Source organism: Hippopotamus amphibius, chromosome 7, assembly GCF_030028045.1.
Source record: "Hippopotamus amphibius kiboko isolate mHipAmp2 chromosome 7, mHipAmp2.hap2, whole genome shotgun sequence".
NCBI classification, from domain to species: Eukaryota; Metazoa; Chordata; class Mammalia; order Artiodactyla; family Hippopotamidae; genus Hippopotamus; species Hippopotamus amphibius.
The window spans coordinates 16,995,413-17,021,561 of NC_080192.1; the positions used below are offsets into that span (position 1 = coordinate 16,995,413).

Below are 26,149 nucleotides of genomic sequence, written 5' to 3' on the forward strand. Positions count from 1 at the left end.
CTGTGGCTAAAACTTAATAGTGTGATATTGTTTAATCAAAAGGTCACATCCCATCTTATGGAAAAAAAACTTTTAAACCACAAGAACATTTCCTAAGAACCATGGAATATATATTAACAATTTGGGGCCAGGTTTAAAAAATATATTGGGCATTTAATTACCACTGGGTCTCTATTTTTTAGCAAAGATTTAACTTCTTTTATCAAAGGACAGGTGTTAGAGGAGAAAGAATATGTCAAGGTTAAAGCTACTACCCACTGAGTCTCATGATAATCTCCTGCAGTAAGATCACATGCTCCCAGGCTCTGACTCAAATTTTCAGCCATTGCATCAATAAAAATGTTTGCAGAGTGAAGTGTGATTGAGGGTAGACCACAAGTCCATCATTTCCCCCTACTTCAGGGATTGCTGAAAAGCTAAATCCTCAGTTGACAGTTTAAAAATGACACAGCTTCGCAGAGTGGTATAGTGTTTAGTGATTTCTATCTTACCAAAGCTGCCCCAATTTGCGGCCATGTCAGAAAAAGAAAAAAGAAAAAAAAAAAGCAACCGTTGGTTTCAAAACTGCTTTCTTATCTCAGAGTTCCCACCAAATACTCCTAGTCTATTTCCTGTGAAATCGGCACGGTACTCTCCTCAACCTTCTCAGACTATATCTATACTGATCCGGATTCTCTAGGTCACTGCACACCCATCTGCTTCCTACTAGTTTTGCAGACCTTTTCCTAAATGAACCAGAGACACTGAATGTCTCTCTAACCGTAAAGCACTTACTTCTTTTAAGTCAAGTTTCCAGAAGCTGAGTCACTTCCAAACCAGCCCCATGTCCGTTCTTTGGGGCTGGCTGGCTTTCCTCTGCCTGTCCTTTCTTCATTAATGTATTCTGTGCGTAATACCTATTTAAAACTAAATATCCACATAGAACACCTAAACCTTTCAATCAGTTTATACCACTATGATTTCCATCTTATCAATAATGATCACAATGAAGAGAGACCCTATGCAACGTTACTACAGCACATATAAACCACTACTTTTTTCTTCCTCAGTAGCACACGGTCATCAAAGTATTTTTGTCACTGTATGTGCTTAGCTTCTGGGTTGTATAAAATAGCTGTCCCAAGTGACCTACAAAAAGGTTTCAAAGATAAAATAATGGAACCATGGCATGGATACATTATGTGCATTCTCCAGAACAAACACAGAGGAGAATAGGCAGGCAGGCGCCAGCCACGCTGCAGTTAATAGCTCCTCACGCGTGCTGGCTGCAGGTGCCTGAAAATTCAGAAAGTTCTCACTGCCCTAGCCTTCCAGAACGACATAGTTCTGTGGCAAGGAAATGATTTATTTTTCACTTATTCATCAACAAAAATGTTCTAAATATAGAGCTATTCTTATTAGTGATGATCTAAGAAGCAGAAAAACAGCCTGCGGTCTTTTTCTTTTTCCATATTTGCAGTGTCGCTAAAGTGCCAATCTTGATTCGTAAACAGTACAATTTCAATCTGGTAACCTCAGGAGATCACGCATGTAGCGCCAGTGATCTATTTTGAGTCACCACTCATGACTGTCCTTTGGAATAAAGCTTATTAATTAACAATGTTTACTTCCACCGACACGACAGTCCTCCAGATAAAGTGGAATCATTTAATTTTCTCTAGAATATATTTTTATGATGACTCCTACTTTTCAGGAAGGTTCCAATCGATTCTACCAAGCATTTAATTACATATGATTTTGAAAAGAATTAACATCTTATCATTGACTGTTGTAATCTCATTCATATCTTCACAATTTCAAAACTTCTTAGGACAGTTAGCTTTAAGTCTCTCTCCTTGGATGGACGCCTTTCTTTCAGAATGTATTACGGGAGAGCATGAGTAACATTCACTCTTTGTATGGGGTAATGGATGAAGAACTAGCTTGCAATTTCCCTACCCCTCTTTTGCTCTCCTTCTAAGAAGCACAGCAGTGTTGCATTATTTCAACATTGGCTGTAGAAGTATCCTTTGCTACAAGGTAGGCAGGAGGGTTCTCTTCTCCTTAAGAAACCTTGCTTTTCTCTCACCTATCACTTTTCTCAAAACCTTGGGAATAAGCAGCTTGTTTTCCCATGTCCCAGTGTCTCCAAACAGAAGACGGAACCAGAATGCTCCCAACCTCCCCAAAGAACTCTTTCAGATGCGGCCAATTTCATTTTCACTCCAAAACTCTCCTCTTTGGCATCAGAACCCCCCATAACAGCCCTGGATGCACTAAACATTTTGGCCCTGACTCAAAGGTTTTCTTCCTAACCAATGGACAATTTTAAATCTCATGAAAACCACCCAATCGGCCTCTTGCTTCACATTTTGCTGACTTCCTCTATGCCAGAAACTTTTATTGTTACTCTAATAACTTACTCCCATGGGTGCTCCATGGAGTAAGTTATTAGAGTTTAGTTCCTGCCACTATTTCACCTCTGATACGTTTGACATTCCCACTCCCTAGGGGGAAAAAGATCTTCCTTCTCTCTCCCCTCCCCCACAATTCCCAGGAAGCCTCCAGTCCATCCACCCTCCCAGCTCTCCCCATTCATCAGCCCCTCAGGGCTTCCCCTCCTCCTCTCTCTAGCATGTGCCTTGCAGTCAAGCATTTCAACAATACTCGCTGGTCACCACCAACCCCTCTCTGCCCCTGAATGAACCCACTCAATTGCTTCTCTGCCTGCTATTATTCCACTGGGTCCCACCAAGGAAAACTGAACCACGGATGGATGGACAACCAATGGGAATGTGGTTGGGGAAGGGGGCGGGGGCAGCAACACATAAGAGCAAGTATCATCCTAGGATACTGAACACACTGCACTAATAACCGTCACAGCCCTTAAGCCGTTACTTAACCTCTCTGTGTCCCATCTCATTTGTAAAATGAGAGAGCACTACTGTCTTCATCAGACTGTCGGGGGTACTGAAGTACAGAGTGAGATGTACTTAAAGTGCTGGAAATCACTCTATGGTATGCAGGTCTCAGTAAAGATGAGCTATTAAAACTGCGAATGATGATAATAGTGATGAAGGCGGTTACCCTGAACGGCTATATTATCCCAACTTTATAAATCAGAAGATGAACGACACGATATCATACAACTAGTACAAGATGGAGAGAAGTTTAAACGCAGGTCTCTCTGTTTCCAAAATGCATGCTTTTTCTTTTCTTTTTTAAAATTAATTAATATATTTATTTATTGTATTTAGTTATTTATTTATTGGCTGCATTGGGTCTTCACTGCCGCTCGCGGGCTTTCTCTAGTTGCAGCGAGCAGGGGCTACTCTTCGTTGTGGTGCGCGGGCTTCTCATTGCGGTGGCTTCTCTTGTTGCAGAGCACAGGCTCTAGGCATGTGGGCTTCAGTAGTTGTGGCACATGGGCTCAATAGTTGTGGCTCACGGGCTCTAGAGCACAGGCTCAGTAGTTGTGGCACACAGGCTCAGCTGCTCCGCGGCATGTGGGATCTTCCTGGACCAGGGCTCGAACCCGTGTACCCTTCATTGGCAGGTGGATTCTTAACCACTGCGCCACCAAGGAAGTCCCCAAAACGTATGCTTTTTCAATGCTATTTCCACCCCAGAAGATGGGTAGAATTTTTCAATGCTACCTCACTTCAGAAGACAGCCCTGCCTGCCATGTCACAGAGGAGAAACAAGGCTATCACATACTCTCAGGTCTGTAATTAGGAGAGGGCTCAGCTGACACAGGTGTACATAACATGAGAAATTTATACAGGATTCCAAGGAAACTCAAGATTAGAGACATATAATTTCATTTTTTTTAAAAAAGACAGAGCTTCAACGTGTTTTATGGTAACTCATTTCAAGATATTTTTCTCTATAGCGGTTACCTTCCATAATGATAAAAGTGCTTTGTCAAGAAAAGAAATCTTAATGAAATATCACTTTACAAGTTTTAAGGGAAAGAAGTATTTAAATTACCTTGTTTAAATTGAGTGGCTATGATTTTTTATTTTCAACAGCAAACATTAAATTTGGGTCAACTTGCTTGATACTATTTCTTATTCAAACCATATCTGTAAAATTCATATATATATATATATATGCATATATGTATATATTCTTTAAAATTAAATTAAAAGATTTTTTTTGAAATAACATGAAAGTTGACCTACATGGAGAACCTGCTTCGCTTCTACCTTTCTAGTTATAATTGCCTCCCATTTTGGTAACAGCATTCCAATTTTTCTTGGGTGTGGGAAACACCACTCTCCCACTGTTTAGTCATAGGGTTAGGTGAGGTTAATGACACTGATTGGCTGCAGCAGTGGGCATGTGACCCAGGCCTGGCCAATGAGAAGCCCACGTTCCCCAGGCCCACTGACTGATTCTGAGAGAGGCACCTGACCCGACGTCCTGGCCAGGGAGAGCCTAGCCCTAGGACTTCTGCTCAAACTACAGGGAAAGAGAAGCTCTTTTTCTACAGGTCAAGATAGAAACTGGCCATCTCCATCACCACAGGAGGAAAGTTCGCCTCAGAATGGAGCCAAAAACAGGAAAGCAGAGCTGAGAGAGCTTCTTCCTATCATTCGATCACCTAGATCTAGCTGTGACTAAGGCCAAACCCCTGGAGGTTTTCCGTTACACATGCCAATAAATTCCTTTATGTTTGTTTGTTTAGGCCAGCTTAAGCTGGGCTTCTGCCATTTCCAACCAAAAATATCCCAACACAACCTATTTGTGCCAAATAGCTAAGATAATTTGCTAAAATAAAACAAATGCATGGTTGATTTGCAGGTCTGTGAAAACAGCCAAATGCCATCACACTGAATTTCCATTTCTGTTTTGTTCTGCATGTTAGTGTACTATGATTTATTTTTGAAAAGAGACGGAGAGAAAAAAAGTCTCGCTCCCTGATACTCACGTGGGTCTGTCTTACGATGATTAAATTTCTGTATATCTTCACCCATGCTTTCCTCCTTATCTCAAGTTGCTAAGGTGAACCATCTGTGTTTTTAATCCTTCTTGCATGTTCTAGGATCTAAGTCCATTGATTATTCCCTCCCTCACACAGATAACCCCTCCCCAAAGCGCCCTCAGCTTTTCTTACTCTACTGGCTCCTACCCTTTCACCTATGGGTACACCTATATCTCCTCCGTAAAACATAAACAGAAAAAGAAAACCATACTTCAATACACAAATCACCCATATACATGATCAGGCAGAAATAATCACAAAGAAATGGAAGAAAATCATGTAAAATATTAATGATGATTGTCTCCAGTGGGAGGATAATAGCTGATTTTTTTTCTTTAAAAAATATGCTTTCCTATACTTTCCAAATTTCCTTAGTATTCCTTTTATAACAGAATTATATTTCTTGGGGCTTCCCTGACAGGCCAGTGGTTAAGATTCTGTGCTTCCACCACAGGGGGTAGAGGTTTCGATCCCTGGTCGGGGAACTAAGATCCCATAAGCTGCATGGCGCAGCCAAAAAAAAAAAAGAGAAAAAAGAAACACATTTCTTAAAATATACTTCCTCTTTGAGCTACCAACATTGTTCCATCCCTTACTGCCCAACGTTGTAAAACAAAAGGCCAAGCATCACTTCCTCACTCCTAGTTCACCTCCACTTTGACTCCACTGGTCCTCACATCACTCAGATGAAACCACAGTCCCCCAGTGTTCAGCATGGCCGTCACACCACATCCAATGGCTTCTCTTCTCCCTTCAGCCCATGTGACCTCTTTGGGTCATCCGCCATCCCTTCCCTTGGCTCGAGTTTGAAACCACAGGGTTATCTTCACCTTAGATTTTTCCTTCCCTTTACTTCCCCATTCAGTCACTCAGCAGGTCTTACCAATTATATTTCCAAGTGTGCCTTGAATGCATTACCTGTCTGCTGTCTGACCCTCTTGTGGCCACAACACCGGTACTCCTCTGTGCCTCCACCCCTCCCCCATGTCACAGATCTCACTGCCTCGGGAGTCAGCGCCCTAAAGCTCCAACACGGTCATGTAATTCCTCACCTTAAAATTCTGCACAGCTCTTGAATGCATGTAAAAATCAAGTACAATGACCGGCCTGGCACCAAAGGCCCTCCACAAGCCGGCTCCAGCCCATCAGCCTCCTCTTCCACCTCTGCCGACGCGGCACCACAGGCTCCAGGCAGACTGGCTGACTTCCCAGAAGAGCTGGGGCTCTCCTGTACCCATGGGCCACTTTTCGTGCTCTTTCCCCTGCCCTGCCATTCTTCTCCTTCCCACACAAACTCTTGCTCACCCTTCAAGACCCAGACTAGCATTAAATTTTGACTATTTTCATAGTTAGCACTTAAAATCATACTGTCCTTTGGTCCCTGATAGCCACTGACCTACTTTAGGGCAGAAAGACTACTTTATTTGTTATTAAATCCTGGCTTCTTGACTATAGAAAACAGGCAAATAGGAAAGTGGAGACGCAGTAAAAGTCTCCAACCTTCCCTAGAGAACTGATTTTTATTATATATTAAGGTAGTAATTATAACGTTTCTGACTTCTAAAAAACAATCGTATCCCCCCCCCCGCCCCCCCGGCCAAAGACTTTGATGTGGTGTGTGTATTATGGCGGGGGCCCTATTTGTTCTGAACTCAGCATCCACTATGTGAGTGTGGCCACTTCTTTTCATCTGGGATCAGTGTCTTCAGATTCAAAAAAAAAAAAAAAAAATTTTAAGCTTCATAATAAAAGTTTAAATTGTCTTAATTTCTTAGCTCCTTTCATGTCAGCCCCTAATTTCATGGCACCCCCCCCCCAATGTTATGATCAACATTTATAAATCTACAGCTTCTGATTTTTTTCTGAAAAGGGGGTTTGAATATACCATTTGTGCAAGGAAAAATAATGCTATAATATCTTTAACTTTTTCCAATTAAATTTACCGTATTTATTCTTAAAGCGTCATTTATTGAGTAAAATGGCATCTTTTTAGTTAACCTATGAAGTACACAGAGTCACAGAAAGTTTAAATCTAGAGAATTTAGGATTTTAAAAAGTAGTTAAATGGCATCTCATGTCCTGGAGTAGTTAATGCTGGCGAAATGTCCACAAAGGCATCACTAAATCTTCTTAGAAATTTCCATGCCTCTAAAAGAAAGAGGAAGTCGTGAAATCAATCTCTCCTTAAAGAGAAATAATGGAATTCATTCATTATACACTATGTCCACAGCATGATACTATTAACTAGAAGGGACTTCTCTCAGTTGCCAAGGGAGAAAAGACAAGGAGAGAGATAACTACAAAATAAGCCCAATGTGATGTATTATAAGAGAGGTCCATACTGCTATAAAAGTTCGTAAGAGGAAGACACCATATCCAGTAAAGAGACCCAGGAAGTTCCTTTTGTAAAGGATAAGATATAAGCTCAGAAGAATAGATAGAATTTTTACAGACAGAACTGGGGAAAATACGATCCCAGGCACAGGGAAGAGCAATGAAACAAGGAGCCGAGACAGGAAACAGGAGGTCAGTTTGAGCCGCTGAGAGTGGTCTCAGAGCAGGGCTCACCTCTGGGTCCTTGGCCTTGTTCACTCCCTGAATGCAGGGTTTCTTCCCCCTAAAGGGCCTTCCTATTCCCAAAGGATTCTGGGCTCAATCCTGTGGGCAGTGAAGACTAATCAAAAGTTTGGAGCAGAGGTCCTAAAAGGGCAGGGGATTAATCTGGCAACAACATATAGAAAGGGAAGGGAGAGACTGAAGGAGAGACTGAGATGCTGTAGTAACAGGAACAGGTAAGGATGCTGAACGCGTTGTTGCTACATGTCTTCGTAATAAACTCAACCACCACAACCAGGAGACTGAAGCATTCCATACTGCTTCCTTTGTACCTAAAGTCCCATATAAAAAGCTTGTTTATTTCCCCCAAAACTTTACAACCCTACTCCAATCTTCTCTGGATTCCTTTTCGTAATTAAAAAAAAAAGAACCCGCCTCTGCTTTTGACAAAAGTTTTCAAGTTCCACCACTCCTTTTGCCCCACAACTGTGCAAGCTTTCAAGAAAGCTGGAAACTCATATGTGTGTGCTGGTGGGAAGACCCAGCCAGGCACTCCTCTGTCCACTCACAGGCGCCCTCACCCCAGCCACACTCACAACAAAAACCAAAGCCCCTCACCCCTTCCTTCACTCAAACTGCATGGACCCGTTTGGGAGCCCACCCTGCTCTCCCCAGAAAGCCTCATTATGTGAGTAACGCATCTTTTCCTACCCTTCTCGTGCGTGTGTGGCACCATCTGTCTTGACATCCAAACCGACTGTGATCCCACAATCCATGGAGTGACCACAAACACGCTTTCTTCCGTTTTTGCTCTTGGGATTCTCCATCCCCACCTTCTCCCTCCCGCACCCCACTATCCAGCTCCCTAAATGACTAAATGACGCTTTATTTTTTTTCAGAACTTTTACTTCTTATCTTTTTTGAATTGAAGTATAGTTGATTTACAATGTTGTGTTAGTTTCTGATGTACAGCAAAGTGATTCAGATATATATATGTATACATGTGTGTATATATATATTCAGTTATATATATATTCTTTTTCATATTCTTTTCCACTATGGTTTGTTACAGAATATTGAATATGGCTCCCTGTGCCACACTCTTAAATAGTGAACTACTGCAATGTCCTTACTATACTTAGATTCGAGGTAGGAAGATGCAAAGAAGGGGCATGATGGAAACACTGGAAGGGTCGTGTGTGGTCTGAAGTTCAACTCAATATTGATTGCCTTGAATGGTCATATACATTCACGCAAATGTCTGATTATCAACTTTAAAATGATTCAGTGAGCATTTGGTAAATGCTCAGCTCCAGCCCCTCCCCACAGGCTAAACACTAAGACGTTGCACAGTCACAGCAGCGAGGTGCTTTTAATTCTCCCGTAATCGCTCGCTTGCAATTACAAGAAATCCCTACACAAGTTGGGATAGAAACACTATCCATTTCTTAAACATTTTCCTTTCTTAAAGTTCTGAGTTAAAATGCTAGGGCAACTGAAAGGCGAAAATGAAGTCACAAATAATCTCATTCTTCAAATAGCACTTTAGTTACAACCCAAATGATAATCTTCATTTGTGCTCAGTACAGAAAGTACTTCCATGTCTTTTCAGCCAGACCTGCATATCTAAAGGTCATAACCATGAAAACAGCATCTTCCTCAGAAAGAGTTTAGAAAATCATAATATTAAGTACTTACACATCTTTAGCTGCTCCTGCAGGGCCTAGAAAAAAAGAAAAAGATAGCTTTCCATCATCTTGATAGTACTGCTACAAAAATCTTAAGCCCAATACCCAACTAAATAATATTTTGGAAGAGATGAGTTGAAAATATGATTTTTTGAAAGACCACCTCAAAAAACAAAAGAGAGAGAGAGAGAAAGGAGAGCAGGAAAATCATAAAATCCAAATCTCAGCTTTAGAATTTATTCTGCCCATTTTTAACAATTCTTATCATTATAAGGTGTCGATTCTGAAAGGAATTTTACAGACCGCCCAATCTAATCTGCTCATTTTACAGATAAGGCACTTGACAGACTTGAGAAATATTTTCTTTTCTAAGCCACACACCTTCTCAGCTGGTACCTACATGGAATTTTTATAAGTCACACTATGTACCAATCACTAAGTAAAGCAAAGTCACACGACAAAATGGCGGTGATGTCCTAAATGAATTGGGACATCTCAAGGATGCCAGCCCAGCTCCAAAAGGAGTAACATACATTTCTAGCTCTGCTCCTATTTGCTAGTGAACCCTCTTCTTTCTGCTTCCCACTCACAAGCCAGAAAAAACCCATCTCTTTTGGACCCCAGTCCTGTCACTTATCACAGATTCTCTGCCCACAACACTATTCCACCTGCACCTGTTCCCCGTAACATCCTTACCTGAACAACACACAACTTCATTCCAACCTCACACGCTAAGTGGCATTAAATAGCCTTTACTCTCTTAAAACCTCACCTCCCTCTTGTGTCAAATGAGGAAAATAAGAATACCTTTCTCAAAGTTTATTGTGAAGTTCTTTAAAAGATGTATATCCCTATCAAAATACCAATGACACTTTTTCAAAGGAATAGAACAAATAATCCTAAAATTTCTATGGAACCACAATAGACCCTGAATCACCAAAGTAATCTTGAGGAAGAACAAATCTGGAGGCACCATGCTCCCTGATTTCAAACTATACAACAAAGCTACCGTAACCAAAGTAGGATGTTACTGGCAAAAAACAGACACACAGATCAATGGAAAAGAATAGAGCATCCAGATTCAAAGCAAAAAAAAAAAAACAATAGAGCATCCAGAAATAAACCCATGCATACATGATCAATTAATTTACGACAAATGAGGCAAGAATACACAATGGGGAAAGGACAGTCTCTTCAATAAATGGTGTTGGGAAAACTGGACAGTCATATGCAAAAGAATGAAACTAAACCACTATCTTACATCATACACAAAAATTAACTCAAAATGGGACTTCGTAGGTGGTGCAGTGGTTAAGAATCTGCCTGCCAATGCAGGGTACATGGGTTTGATCCCTGCTCCAAGAACATCCTACATGCTACAGAGCAACTAAGCCCGTGTGCCACAACTACTGAGCCTGAGCTCTAGAGCCTGTGAGCCACAACTATTGAGCCCGTGTTTTGCAACTACTGAAGCCCTCATGCCTAGAGCCCGTGCTCCACAACAAGAGAAGCCACAAAAATGAGGAGCCCACGCACCACAATGAAGAGTAGCCCCTGCTCACCACAACTAGAGAAAGCCCATGTGCAGCAACAAAGACCCAATGCAGCCAATTAATTAATTAATTAATTAATTTAAAAAATTTAACTCAAAATGGATTAAATTCTTAAATGTAAAACCTGATACCATAAAACTCCTAGAGGACAACATAGGTGGTAACTACTTGACATTAAGTCTTGGAAATTAATGTTTGGATCTGATTCCAAAAGCAAAGGCAATAAAAGCAAAAATAAATAGGTGGGACTATGTCAAATTTTAAAACTTCTGCACAGCAAAGGAAAACATCAACAAAATGAAATGACAACCTACTGAATGGGAGAAAATATTTCTAAATCACACATCTGATAAGGGGTTAATACTCTAAATATATAAAGAACTCATACAACTCAACAGCAAAAAGAGAGAGAGAGAGAGAGAAAAGCCAACCTGATTTTAAAATTGGCAAGTGATCCGAATAGACATTTTTCCAGAGATGACATACAGATGGCCAATAGGCACATGAGAAGATGCTCAACATCACTCATCATCAGAGAAATGCGAATCAGAACCACAAGATACCACCTCATACCTGTTAGAATGGCTATTATCAAAAAGACAACAAGTAACAAGTGTTGGCAAGTGATGTGGAGAAAAGGGGACACCGGTGCACACTGTTGGTGGGAATGTAAACTGGTGCAGCCTCTACAAAAAACAGTATGGAATTTCCTCAAAAAATTAAAAATAGAACTTGTATATGATCCAGCAATTCTAACCCTGGGTATGTATCCAAAGAAAACAAAAACACTAATTCAAAAAGACACATACACCCCTATGTTCATCGCAGCACTATTCACAACAGCCAAGATTAGAAACAACCTAAGTGTCCATCGATGGATGAATGGATAAAGAAGATGTGAGATATGTATAGATATATCTATATATAAGAGGGTAGAATAATAGACTAGAATTCTCCTAAGCCATTAAAAAAGAATGAAATCTTGGATGGGCCCTGAGAGGATTATGCTAAGCAAAAGAAGTCAGAGAAACCATGTGGTTCCACTTATATGTGGAATTTAAAAAACAAAACAAATGAAAACAAAACAAAACAAAAATCATAGATACAAAGAAAGGAATGGTGGTTACCAGAGGGTAGGTGGATTGGGCAATGAGCAAAACAAGTGGTAGGTGGTCAAGAGGTACAAACTTCCAGTCCTAAAATAAATAAGCCTTGGGTATGTCACATATAGCACAGTAACTACAGTCCATAATATTGCAGCGCATACTTGAAAGTTGCCAAGACAGTACATCCTAAAAGTTAACTACTTATGGTGACAGATGGTAACTAGACTTGCTGTAGTGATGATTTCACTGTGTATACAAATATGGAATCATTTCATTGTACACCTGAAACCAATATAATGTTACATGTCAACCTCACCTCAGTAAGAAAAAAATGTTTAACTTAAAAAATTGGGACTTCCTGGCAGTCCAGTGGTTAAGACTCTGTGCTTCCTTTGTAGGGGGCACGGATTTGATCTCTGGTTGGGGAACTAAGATCCCACATGCCACAGGGCACATCAAAAAACAAATATTTTTTTAAATTATAAAAAGATGTAAACAGCACAAAGTCTGGCACATAAAAATAGCTAAGCAGGGACTTCCCTGGTGGTCCAGTGGTAAGACTCCACGCTTCCACTGCAGGGGGCACAGGTTCCATCCCTGGTAGGGGAACTAAGATCCCGTATGCCATGTGGCCCGGCGGAAAAAGCAAAGTCATTAAGATGTATATGTTAAATGTGTGCAATTCTGTATGACAACTACATCTGAACAAAGCTTAAAAATCAAATCTGCATTAAAAACAGCTCACTAAGTTATTATTAGCAGTTACATTTTCCTTCACATCTCAATTTCCACATCTATGAAATGGGAATTAAAATAACTTCTGCACCAGTCACAGAGGTGTGAAAATAAAGGAAAATGTGCTACAAAATAAGGAAATAAGTCTGCAGGAAAGTTACTGCCAAAACTGTAAGAACTGTACCCCAGTGATACTAACCTAGGATCTATAATACTGCAAACTCAAAGCAGAGCAAAAGGGCAATCAAGACTATGTCTCAAATAAATTCTTTTAAGGCTTTAGCCAAACCTGAACTTTGTAACAAACTTGAGGCTTTATGCAGGGAAGAGTAACATTTCTGTTCCACAACTCTCATTAAAATTATAAAAATAAAAACTGCTTTGCAATCTGAGATCATAAAACCAAAAAAAAAAGTCCTAAAATTTTAAAAAATCTTACCATCATAACAGTGGAGTGTGTTGATAGGAAAAAAATCAAAGAAAGGATTAGTACTACCAAAAACCCATAAAAATGAGCATTTTATTTGAGTCAAAACAAGCATGAGAATCTGGAAGAAAGTCTAACAAGAAAATAAATATCCTCTTCTTCTTTTCATTTTCATGGAAAAGGACAGGGAATGGCTGGGGGGTTGCTGCGGTCAAGGGAGGGGAGAGCTGGAGGTGTTGGGAACTGATTCCGCGATGCCCTACAGAGAGAAGAAAGCGATCGTGATGTGAGGGCCTGGAGCGCTGGGCCTTTAGAGATGAAGGGCCATGGAGCACAACCCGTGGGGAGGGCAGAGCAGACAGAAGCTCCCCACGGCGTCTCAGGGAGTGGCAGCAGGGGGGTGGGGAAAGAACAGCATGGAATTGGAAGGCAGAAGACCCAAGTGAAATTCCTGCTCCAATATCTGTTTCGCAGTCATTAGATCACCCTGCTTCAGTTTCTAATACTAGACACTGAAACGGGGACAAAGGCAGCTGAGATGACAAAGCACAATAAACACGTGTGAAATTCGTTTCAAAACAGCCGTAACCTCAGTACCTGTTTTCATCAGCCACCAGGAACCCTGCATGCACTTCACCTTGACCGCACCAGGCTCCGGGCACCTCTCGGCCTCTTCCCTGCTGGGTTCACCATCTAACATCCCAGCAGGCCCAAGGCAGATGCCAGGTGTTACCTTCCAGAAGGAAGTCAGCACACGATTTCTTCTGTCCTCAAATGTCCCTCATTTAAAGGGCACCATCTATTTAATAACTGCAATAGTGAAGGAGGCCAAGAAGTCAGAAACACTATATCCAGTGTATACGTGTGATGGTAATGTGCACTCCATCTTTTTAAAAGGGAAGAAAATGTGCATCTTCTTAGAAGCAAGGTAACATGGGGTTAATGATAAGCTTATAACCAGGGCAGGTAGAACATGACTCCCCCACATAGAACTTCGCAGAGAAAAAGAAAAAAAAAAAAAGACTGTAATTTGTTGAAACCCTTAGCAAAACTATCAGAATATCTAGGTATATAAAACGTGAACTATCTCTTTGTTCTGAAGAGTATAAAATCATAAAATTATTACAAATAGAAGAAAAATTCTGATTACCCTCAGTGCAACATTTTAATCACACTTCACCTATATATTGATTATGATTAACTAGATGGAGAGATCTTCTCTAGATAATTTATGCAAAAGATGCTTTGACTAGAATTATTCAGATAGTGCAAAATCCCATGTGCTTGAAGTTGTGTTTATGGTTCACGTGATTCATCGTTTATTAAACAAGTATTTATAGTGGTGTAGCTACTTCTTTCCAGGCCCCTGGGAGAGAACATTTTTCCCTGTTAGTACCACTTCATTTCCTGCCAAAATGCCTCTTTACTGTTTAAACATTGCCGTGGTACCTTAATATAAGGGAGGAAAGGTAACAATGTTTCTTGTGGGATGAAAGCACCACAAAATATGTAGACCATTAGAATTTTCGTCCGTCAAGAGATCTATTTTCCAAAATTGTATTGCTGATAATTATAATTTTAAATATCTTCCTAAAACATAGAAGGGGCGGGGGATGGTCTGCGTTTGGAAAAGTGTCATACACAGTTCCAGGGACAAAAATTATAAATGGTTAGGTTACGTAAAGAAGAACATTTCCTTCTGAATGTAACTGTTTCTTTAACACTTAAAGATTGTTGGTTGTTCACTATATCACTTCATTGCACCATAACTGTGTATACCACTTTTTTCTTTTCTTTTTTCTTCTTTGGGTGCTCCATGCAGCATGCGGGATTCCCCGACCAGGGATCGAACCCATGCCCCCTGCAGTGGAAGCACGGAGTCTTAACCACTGGACTGTCAGGGAAGTCTACACCTTTCATCAATACTTTTGTCAAAAGATTTTAAAATTTTATTCATGAGTCCCCAAGTCAAAAGCCTCAATCACTTAAAAATGCACAGCAAATACAATTTATTCAAACACATAAAAAACTTAATCTGATATTGAGGACTTGTAGAAAGATATTTGATCTTTGCTCCCCATTTCTGGCACAGAGCTTCTAAAACGCTTGGAATTGACTGAGAGTTAAGGGTGATAGGAGCCTCTTTCATTCCAATGAGGTGACCCTTGACAAGACTCTAGACAGCTTCAGGATGGCAGCTGGTCACCAGAAAAGCCAAGGCTTGATTAGAAACTTGGAACTTTCAGCCCCACTCCCTGTCCTCCTGGGAAAAGAGAGGGGGCTGGAGATTGAGTTAATCGCCAATGGCCAATGATTTGATCAATCTTGCCTACGGAATGAAACCTCCGTAAAAACCCCTAAGAGGACAGGGTTCAGAGACCTTCTGAGTTATATACATCCATGTGCCAGGAGGGAGCATACCCCAACTCCATGGAGACAGAGACCCCTGTGCCTGGGACCCCTCACATGTCTTCTGTATCTCTCCATCTGGCTGTCCACTTGTGTCCTTTATAATAAACTGGTATGTTTAAACCAGCAAGGAAAGTGCCTTCCTGAACTCTGTGGACCATTCTAGCAAACTGTCAAATCTGAGGAGGGGGACTGTGGGAACCCCCAAATTTGCTGCCAAGTCAGAGCGCAATGCAAATAACCTGGGGACCTGATACTTGCTACTGGCACCTGAAGTGACAACATTTTGGGAGACTGAGCCCTCAAACCTGTGGTGACCGACAGTAACTCTGGGTAGAGACATCAGAATTGAACCAGATGGTAGGACAGCCCAGTTGATGTTGAAGAACTGGAGAAGTGGATGGCATCCAGAAGAAATAAACCTCTCAGACAGTCTTCATGTTTTATGAAAATTGGGTCCCCCTTATAAATAACTGAGGCTCTGAACACCCTTGAAATGCTTTATGAATCACACCAAGATTGAATTGTGCTGTATTTGCTTCAGCAAACAATTATTTACACTCCAGGTATAGTTTGTAAACTATATTTTCTAATTTTATCCCATTCCCAGAACAAGTGCAGAAAAGCCTTGTGTATTAGTTCTACAGGGCTGCTGTAACAAATTACCACAAGCTGGGTGGCTTAAATCAACAGAAATATGTGCTCTCAGAATACTGGAGGCCAGAAGTACAAAATCAAGGTGTCAGGAGGTCCCAACTCCCTACAGAGGCTCCAGGGAAGAATCTGTTTCAGGCCTCGTAGCATCTGGTGGCAGTGGGCCCTCCCTGGCATTCTTTGACTTGTGGCCACATAGTGCATTCTCTGTTCTACATCTATCCTCACACCACCTTCTCTCTGTATCTCTATCTTCTCCTTGTCTGTCTCTTATAAGGACACTTATCATTGGATTTAGGGCCTACCCAGACAATCTAGGATGGTGTCCTCATCTCAAAATCCTTCACTTAATTATATCTGCAAAGACCCTTTTTCCAAACAAGGTAACATTCACACGTTCCAGGGATTAGGATTGAACATATCTTTTTAAAGATCACCATTCAACCCACTACAACTTCTCACCCCTGGCCTCCTCCACCTCTGCAAAAACAGAAATTCCCTTTTGAAAACAAACACATGGAAAAATTAATATTGGGGGAGAATTAAATTTTATATGACATATCATACATTCTGCAAACAGACAAAAATTTTATTCCTAGTGCATGAGAAAGCCAGCTGCGAGATACTACATCAGTTCAGTGATATTAAGTAGATATTTATAACATCTTGGTTCCTATAGATAGATGTTTCTTTGCAATCTAATCAGTCTTGTAAGCTAAAAAGATTGAGCTGTACTCAATCTTTTGAGCTGGTATGTTTTCAATATTGTTCAGAGCCATACATTTATTGTTATGCATTTCCTTATGCATGCCAAATTCTAATATAAAGAAAATATTTATCTCTTTTAAAAGAATGGTCACATACACTTGTACATTTGAAAATATAGTTTATTAATGCCCTTTTCATCACTGTTCTCTATGCACTTCATACATTTATGTAACATACTAGAAATATTCACAAGTAAATGAATTGCTAAATTACACATTAAATCGTGTCTCTTTGTTCAGACTAAGTAGTGGTAATTTAAACACACATACCACAAAATAAAATTATGTATATGAAGAAGTTCTAAAAGGTACTAAAGATTTACAAATCATTCTTGCAGCATAAATGATCAGAAATGTAAATGATTGTGGCTCTTATGGGAAATAATAAAAATATGTAGAAACATTTTACTCTTTTATTTGTTTTATAAAAGAAAAAGGTCCCTCTGAGAACTGTATAAACATAACTACAGAAAAATAAACAGAGCTCCCTTTAATTCTGACAGCTTGCTATGTCTCCTCTGACCCATAATAGTTCTAAAACTATGTCATCGTCTCAACTTTGGCCCAGAGAAGGAGAACAATGGCTCTTTAGTTCATCTAAAGTAATGTTTATTTTTTAATAAGCCAAGAAGAGGACTTCCCTGGTGGCGCAGTGGTTAAGAATCCGCCTTCCAATGCAGGGAACACAGGTTCGGGCTCTGGTCCGGGACGATCTCACATGACACAGAGCAACTAAGCCCATGCGCCTCAACTACTGAGCCCACGCTCTAGAGCCTGTGAGCCACAACTATTGAGCCAATGTGCCACAACTACTGAAGCCCACATGCCCAGAGCCTGTGCTTCTCAACAAGAGAAGCCACCGCAACGAGAAGCCCGTGCACCACAACGAAGAGTAGCCCCTGCTCGCCGCAACTAGAGAAAGCCCGTGGGCAGCAACAAAGACACAACACAGCCAATACATAAATAAATATTTAAAATAATAATAAATTTTTTAAAAAAGGCAATAAGAGATACAGATTCATAAGTCATTTCTTCATTAATGGAGAAAAAAAATTCAGGTCAATGTGTCCTAGAAATATACATTTTTTTAAAGTATAGTTGACTTACAATATTATATCAATTTCAGGTATACAACATAGGATTCAATATTTTTATAGACTGTGCACCACACTTATTAAAATATTACTGACTATATTCCTTGTGCTGTACCTTACATCCCTGTGACTTACTTATTTTATAATTGATAGTTTGTACCTCTTAATCCCCTTCACCTATTTCTCCCATAACCCCCACCCCTACCCCCTGGCAACCACTAGCTTGTTTTCTATATCTGTGAGTCTGTTTCTGTTTTGTTAGAGGAGTCACTCATTTGTTTCATTTTTTTTAGATTCAACATGTAAGTGATAACATAGAGTATTTGTCTTTTTCTGACTTATTTCACGTAACATAATACCCTCTAGTCCCATCCATGTTATTGCAAATAAAATTATTTTAATGAACGTGGAAGCTCTTACAGAAAATCTCTTTGCTTACAGGTTGTCCTTGCTGAGCATCTACGCTTTCGGTAGGTAAAAATTCATAAATAAAGGTAGCCATGTAAGTACAGACATAAGGTAACACATCGACATTTAGCTGCTATAATTTAAGCTGTGTCTATATTGAGCCGTAAGTGGCTCATGGCAGGACTAATTCACTTGGGTCACCTTCACAAACCATTCACATGGTTGCAACATCGATTCTGGGGAGTTGGAACAAGTGAACCTTCTGAAGCTGTTGCATCAGTGGTAACAGAGCAGAGGTGTTCCCACACCCCTCATCGTTCACATCATGTCAAATGCAGTGCATCCAAGAACATGTGGATGGCCTTAGCTTCCTTTCAATCGCCCAGGCTTTAACAGTTTGGGGTTCATTTTTCCTTCTCCCTTCCCCGTCCTCCCTCACATGCAGCCCATCCTCAGCCTGGCTGGCTTCCAGGGGTCCCTGACATCAACAACGCATCACTCACTGGCAGCCCTCTCACTCCACTGACTCCTGATGACAGCCTTAACTTACGTCATTCTATATGCTTGCTCTTTCCTTCTATACCAGTCATGAATATCTTTCCCTATATTAATAATAAATAGCATATTGAGTACTTAAAAGAAGCACTGTTATAAGCACTTTACATCTATTAACTCATTTTATCTTGAGTAGCTTCTGTAACCACTCTCCCACTTTACAGCTGAGGAACCTAAGGTACAGACAGTCTATGCAAGTTGCCCAAGATCATGCAGCTGATAAATGACCAAAGCAGGATTCAAACTGGGGTCTTTTGGCTCCAGAGCCCCCTCTCAATTCTGAGGCCTTCTTGCCTCTCTGCCCTCCTCACCCTCATCCTAACCGTTCTTAGTTCCAACACCCTACAACCAACATGAACTACTAACCCCATCAGGCCAGACTTCTCACTGCCCTGAAATGTACTGAGCCCATTTCTGTCCCTATGTTTTCATACTGCTCTAGAAATGCCCTCCCTTCCGTTTTCTGCTTATCCAAATCCTACCTATTATTCAAAGTCAAATCAAGTCCCACCTCTTCCAAGCAGGCTTCCCTGATTGCTTAAGGTTTTATTTCATTCCCTCCAGTGCTACATCAGTCACAGGGTACCGATACAATTTAGGACTCAATTTTACACCTTCTCTGTTTCCCCAATATATTTATTCATTCAACAAAAAAAATTTTTAAGACCCTAAAAATTTCATTGAAAGTTTGGATAATGGTCTAGAGGCTGAGGGTCCAGCTGTAAACAAGATGTACGAGGTTTTCATGAGGCCTACCTTTGGGAAATGGGTACAAAAAAGGCAATAAATAAATTAACAAAATATCAGCTCTCCAGCAAAGAGTGTTTCAAACAGATAGAAAACAAGACTGAGTTCAGCATAGTTAAAGAGTAGAAAGACGGATGGTGGGCTGGGACCTAAGTGAGCTGGAGGGAAGTAGCACAAGATATTAATGACTTCTTTGATGATATCAGCAAAATTTTATATTATTCCCCCGCACCCCCACCATGGCCTGGACTAATGCTGAGCACAGCGGCAGAATTTCAATACTACAAAACCATTTACAGATATAGATTAAGGCCGGACCACACAGCTACAGCAAAAGAAGAGAACGCGATTATCTAATCGAGGATAAGCAGGTAACTAACCTAAGTAATTGGACCCAAAAGAATTATAGTAACTCCCTGGGTTCACTGATAAAACAGGATAAATAATTGTTAAATTCCTCCTCAGACTATTAGTATACAAATAACAGAAGAACCATTATAGAAACATTGTAGTAAGAAGCTAAGTTATGGCCAGATAGCTGCCAGTTACACATCTCTGGCAGAAAAACTACAACTCACCAATTCAATCAACTGTCATGAGCAGAAGACTTCTGAAATGACTCTGCGGCAGCAAATAGTTTCTACAGCCTGAAAGACAGCCTGCCCTGAAATAGGCTCTTGTAGATACCTGGAACCATCCAAACGTTGAAGGGATTTTCCGGTTCACATAAAATAGGATTTTCTGGTTTACGTTACAGACTCGCTCAACAGTCTACACATATGACTGCATACAGGAAACAACCGACCTGCTGTGGATCATCTGCTCAAATGCAGGGGTGCTCATGTCTCGGCCTAATTAGGGAATATATTCAAGGAAAAACAAGGGGATAGAGAATCTGATTGCTGAGTGAGAGAGTGGTGGGGACGGAAAGCAGAGAAAAACGCAGAGAAAGCAAAAGCGCCCTGCCTTACAGCAAATGCAACTCTTTAAAAATGGACTCTTTATAAGTCACAGAGAGAAAGACAAATACCATAGGATGTCACTTGCATGTGGAATCTAAAATGTGACACAAATGAATCTACTATGAAACAGAAACAGACTCACAGGCATAGAGAACAGATTTGTGGTTGCCAAGGAGGAGGCAGGGGGTGAGGGAGGGATGGAGTGGGCGTTTGGGGTTAGCAGATGCAAACTATTATATATAGGATGGATAAACAACAAGGTCCTACTGTACAGCACAAAGAGCTATATTCAATATTCTGAGATAAACCATAATGGAAAAGAATATAAAAAAACCAATGTGTGTGTGTGTATATATATATACATACACATACACACACACAAACACACACACACTGATATATGCATATACATATATATGTGTATATATATATATATACACATATATATATATATATATATCTGAATCACTTTGCTGTACAGCAGAAATTCACAAAACGTTGTAAATCAAGTATACTTCAATTTTAAAAAATGGACTCTTTAACCCAGATGTTTCACTACAGTTTAGGGTCTAGACTCTACACTATGCAGGAAATATGCACTGAATCTTCACTGAATGGAAAATACAAGAAGTCCTTGTATAATTCCAGGATGGGAAAAATCAAACCCCTACATTGAGAGAGTGACCTTACTAAAACATTAGAATGGGGAGAGTGCCTGTGTAATTGAAATGGTTGTCATGACCCCATCTACACTGACAGCACTGATAGCTTGACTCCTCCCCAAAGACTTCTCCAATTAAACTAGCATCTTATTCAGCATCTCCTGGCCATCTGGATGTAGTATATTCTACTACACTTTGGTTTGTAACTGTTCTCAAATGGTTAATCTTCCTACCTAGACAATCAACTTCTCGAGAGGGGGAAAGTCTGATTTCATTCTACAATACTGCCCCTACCCTTACCCTAAAATTTCCTAACAGAGTACAAAGCTTTGTACATGGAGGTGGACTGTGTACAAGCTTACAGTTAGAAATCTACTATAAAGGAAATCTAACCTGAATTATCTCAGGCCTGAATGACCTGATTCCTTCTGGCCGTGTGACCATTGTACTGCATTTTAGCTTCTCCACATGTTGGACATACAGAATCAAAGTTACTCAAGTACACTACTAACTATCAACTTGTCATATAAACCAATTTCACCAGACAAAAGCCAAGAAGAGCAGTTGTCTGGTTTTACCTGAACTACTTAAGGAGTTAAAACAGGGCTTACGATGGAGATTTCAGATTGAGGAGCATTATTATAAAGTACTAATGCATCCTTTGAAAGTAGACTTGCCATGTGCTCATAGAAAAATACTCAGGGAAAACCATTTCACATTCAACGTGTGTTATTGCACTCCTATATAATAAATAAAGTATAGAGTGCTACTCAGTAGCTCAAGAAAGGAAAATGAAATGTGCACAGTAACGCAGCCAGCACAGTGCCAATGTCAAGTCTGAACCTCACTCTCCAGACTCAAGTTCAGCACCTGCCCACCATCTTTCTCTGAAACTTTTGTCTGTTTGTTTCTGAAAAGTTTAAGCATGACTTTTGAACTTTAGGCCTCCTGGGACATTTTGGAAGTTGCGCATTGCCATTACCTGGAGGATGGGGACAATACTGGTTTAACGCATTTCATTTTACTTGGGTTCAGTGACACGTGTTTGCAGCTTGGGCAACAGCGTATTTGATACTGATGCCAAAGTTCACAACTGAAAGAAATGTAAGTGCCTGTGCACTGTGGTTTAGTTTTCTTAACCTCCCACCTCTCCTCCTGATGCACTTCCTTTCTGAAACGGAAGTCCTACCACCAGCTGATAGAACATTTCAAAATAACAATGAACAAATCCCAAATCTAGCCAGCTGGACTCACTAGCAGAGAAATGTTTGGGGGATGACTTCTCAGAGACAAGAGCAGAGCCATCAAAGAGGTGATGCAATAACTCCCGACTCAAATGTTTTCTTCTCCTTCGTGTTTTACAGTCTGCCCTCCCTCTCTTGCTCTCCTCTGAACATACAGTAATTTTCAGCAAAGAGAGAGCTTGAGGAGAGAACAGCACGCTCTTACAGGAGCTGTGCTTCACGAACAAAAGTGAGGCCACTCATCAAGAAGACATGCACTTGGAGTGGTTTTTTCAATATAACTGCATCTCCCTTTATATAATAAGGGATGTGCTCCTGGTTGGGGGGGGGGGGTCAACCAAATACTTGTAAAGAGAATCATATTTTCTCTATTTCTTACATTACCATTGCCGAGCTCTCTTACTCATCATTCTGGTTTAGCAATGGAACTCCTCCCTCTATCCCAAACCTGACAAGCAGTTCATTAATAAACAAAAGGTGAATGAAGTAAACTAGCTCCACTTTAAAGGATATCTGTTACAAATCCTATGACTTCCTTTTTTATGTAATGTGGATAATGGTTCTTAACATTTTTAAAAGTAGGGTGCACATGCAGTGGAAGGCAAAGGGCCACACTGCAAGCTAGATTGAGAGATATACACTTGACCCTTGAACAACTCGGGCACCAACCCTCCACAGAGTAGAAAATCTGAATACAACTTATGGTCAGTCCTCCATACCCGCAGTTCCACATCCTCAGATTCAAGTGACCGAAGAGCCTGCAGTACTATAGTATTTCTATTGAAAAAAATCCGTGTATAAGTGGACCCGCACAGTTCAACCTCGTGTTGTTCAAGAGTCAACTGTAATTCCTGGTGCAGGATGTGGCCTTGGCACTGTTCCAGGTTTCCATGCAGAGCTCTCTGGCCACTCTCAAGTGAGATCCTGTCCTTGCTCTAACGCACTAACTAAGCTAACTAACCTATGCCACTGTTACAAGAATTGAAAAGATTTGTTCCCCAGTGGCTCTCTGCCTGTCACAAGGTTGAATTTAATTCGAGATGGTAAAGGTTACTTGTAAGAGATAAACTTTTCAATGAATCATTATCTGGGTTCATTCACAGCTCTAGGACTAGAATCCCACATATTTTAGTGCCTTCTCTTAAAATATTCCCTACATGTGGTCACTGACAGCCAAAGAGGAATAACAAACTTGGCCAATTAAATGAGCAGATTTCCATATCCGATCTCACAAACGAAAAAGGCCTGAATTTTAAACTACATGTTCCAGGAGGTTTGGGTGAAGGGAAGCGACAGGCCCAAGGTCACAAAGTCATTGACACGGCATCAACGCCCACCTAGGAAATACTGCAGCATCAGAGCGCTGTTCCCGTTTGCTGGTTGGGATGGGATGTGGCATCTGATTGATCTCAATTGGATGAGATATGAGTTCTTTATCCAAAAGACACCAAAATAGGTCAGTAGATATTACTCAGAACAGATCCAGACTCTTAAATCAGTAGACATTAGCTGAGTCAAAGAGAACGGTTGAGTTTTGGAATAAGTCACTTGATACAAAGCCTGGTTGGGGGAATCTAGAAGACTTCCCCTGCCAATCAACAGAATTAAGTGGTGTAAAAAGAAGTTTCAATATTTATTTTTAACATGAAAAATATATGAACAGATCACTGCTAATATTAAAGCTCTGTCACACATACTCTAAAGCATCCTCAATACTGCAGCTTCTCTGAGAAATCCTACCAGCAGCCCAGCCGGTCTTAAGCATCAAGACACGCTCGGATGAATTATTAGAGCCTTGTCTGCAGTTCTTCCCAACCCACTAGCATCCCCCCAAATAAAGTCCTGAATCTCACTGCTGCACTTTTCCAGGTGCAGCCTCTGGGTTCCGCGGGGCTGGGGGCGAGGCCTGCGGGAGCGAGTGCGGGAGCCGAGGGAGCAGACGCTGGCCACGACTAGGAACCCTCTCTCCCAGGAGGGTGCCGGGTCTACCCGCTGCAGGGGAGCCCCGCCGCCAGGGCTCCCCGCGCTCCCTCCGCAGGATCGCCCTGAGGGTTCTCCTTGTCCAGGCGCGACCGCCCCCGCACAGCGAGGAAACGTCCTGCTTTTGGTCTTCCCAAAACCGGACGGTCGGCTCCTGTCGCGAAAATGGGGAAGGGCGGGGGGTCTACACGCCCTCCCTGCCCGGGGTCCCTGCACCCTTCCTTCTCGCCGCCTGTCTCCTGGCCTCTCCCGCAGAGCTCCCCATGGCCCCCGGGTCGCCGTCCCCGCGCCCCCGGCCGCCCGCCGCGCTCACCTTGGCCCGCACCCGCGCTGGTGGCGGTGGAGTTCCCGCAGCCCATCGCGCCGCCGGCCGGGGAAGCCGGGCTCGGAAGCTGGCACCGGCAGATCCTGGGGGCGGAGACGGAGGCGGAGGGCGGCGCGCCCCTAGCGGGAGGCCGGCGGGAAACACTCTGGGCCGGGGAGCGCGCGGGGACCGCCCCCTCCAGCGATCGGTGGGCACGAACCTGGGCGCGGCAGGCTTGGGCGGGCGGGGGCGGAAACCGCCGGGCAACCCTCGCCCCCGCGCCGCCCCGCCCTGCCCTGTTCTGCTCTGCCCTGGGACCCTGCCGGACCCACCCGTCACCTGGGCAACCGCGGCGCCGGCCAATCCACAGCCCCCTGCAGGCTCCCCGGCCGGGCATTGGTAGTCGTTAAGAGGGGGCGGGAGTTTAAAGTAGGTTTGGGGCGAGGGCGGGGCCGAGGGGCGTGGCCGGCGCGGGCATGAGGGTGAGGCTGGGAGGCAGAGGATGCCCACCTGCTTGCCCGCCTTCCACATCCTCTTTGCCTTTTCTTCTCTTTCTCCACTTCCCCTGGCTGCTCCAGGATGTGGGGAGGGAAGGAAGTGGCAGGGAACACCTGTTTTGAGCACTGGGGGCGCCCAAAACATGTTATAGACTGATGCCAACGCCGAAATCCGTCTCTGCTTTAACAGAAAGCCAATGCAACTCTGTTCGCCGTCCACCGTTGGCTAGTAGTGAACATAAAGTCTTCCCCATGTTGGTCGTATTAACCTACTCGGCTTTAAAATAAATATCTGCCACGATTTTGATAACCTGGACCTAGAACCTTTGGCTGGAGCCAGATGGGCAGGAGGCTGAGCAGCTGGAATCTGTCCCCTGTGGAAGGATACTCCAAGATAAAGATGATGGCAGGAGCACGGAGGAGCAAGGAGTCCTGCTTTGATAGAAGATGAGGAGACCATATATTTCTCATTCTTGAGGCCAAGGAGACCTCCCAACCTACACACAGGCAGAAAGGTTCCTCACAGGTCAGAGACAGGAAGGGGTGCTAGACCATAATATGCTCTGTCAACTTCCCAGAAATGCTTGCATTGGAATCCGTCTTGGCTAAAAGATGTGTGCAACGGTGTGCAACTCCTTCTCTGAACCCAACTGTGTGTGTCTATCCCCACATGCTTTTTTCCTCCTAATAAACACTTTACTTGTTTCACTGCTTTCCATCTCTTCGCTGAAATTCCTTTCTCCAAAGCAGATGCTCCAGGGCCTTTTCACTAGCCACTGGCCCTCGTGGTCTCGTGGCCAGGATGTGGTGCTCTCACTGCCACGGCCTGGCTTCA

General features: G+C 42.1%; 1 protein-coding gene across 4 annotated transcripts in view; it reads right to left on the bottom strand.

The window, feature by feature from the left end:
* C7H12orf75 (chromosome 7 C12orf75 homolog) overlaps window positions 1-25,104 on the bottom strand; it is a 41,759-nt gene extending 16,655 nt beyond the window's left edge. For 2 of the 4 annotated variants that reach the window (XM_057743493.1, XM_057743492.1), the window contains exons 1-3: window positions 24,827-24,905; window positions 13,629-13,841; window positions 9,221-9,245 (exon numbers count right to left, since the gene is read on the bottom strand). In XM_057743493.1, the coding sequence (XP_057599476.1) occupies window positions 9,221-9,245; window positions 13,629-13,731 (128 nt within the window). In that variant the 5' untranslated portion in view covers window positions 13,732-13,841; window positions 24,827-24,905. Of the gene's footprint in view, window positions 1-9,220; window positions 9,246-13,628; window positions 13,842-24,826 lie in introns of all 4 variants that reach the window. The other 2 variants (XM_057743495.1, XM_057743494.1) reach the window with 2 other exon arrangements.
* Between the last annotated feature and the right edge of the window lie 1,045 nt (window positions 25,105-26,149).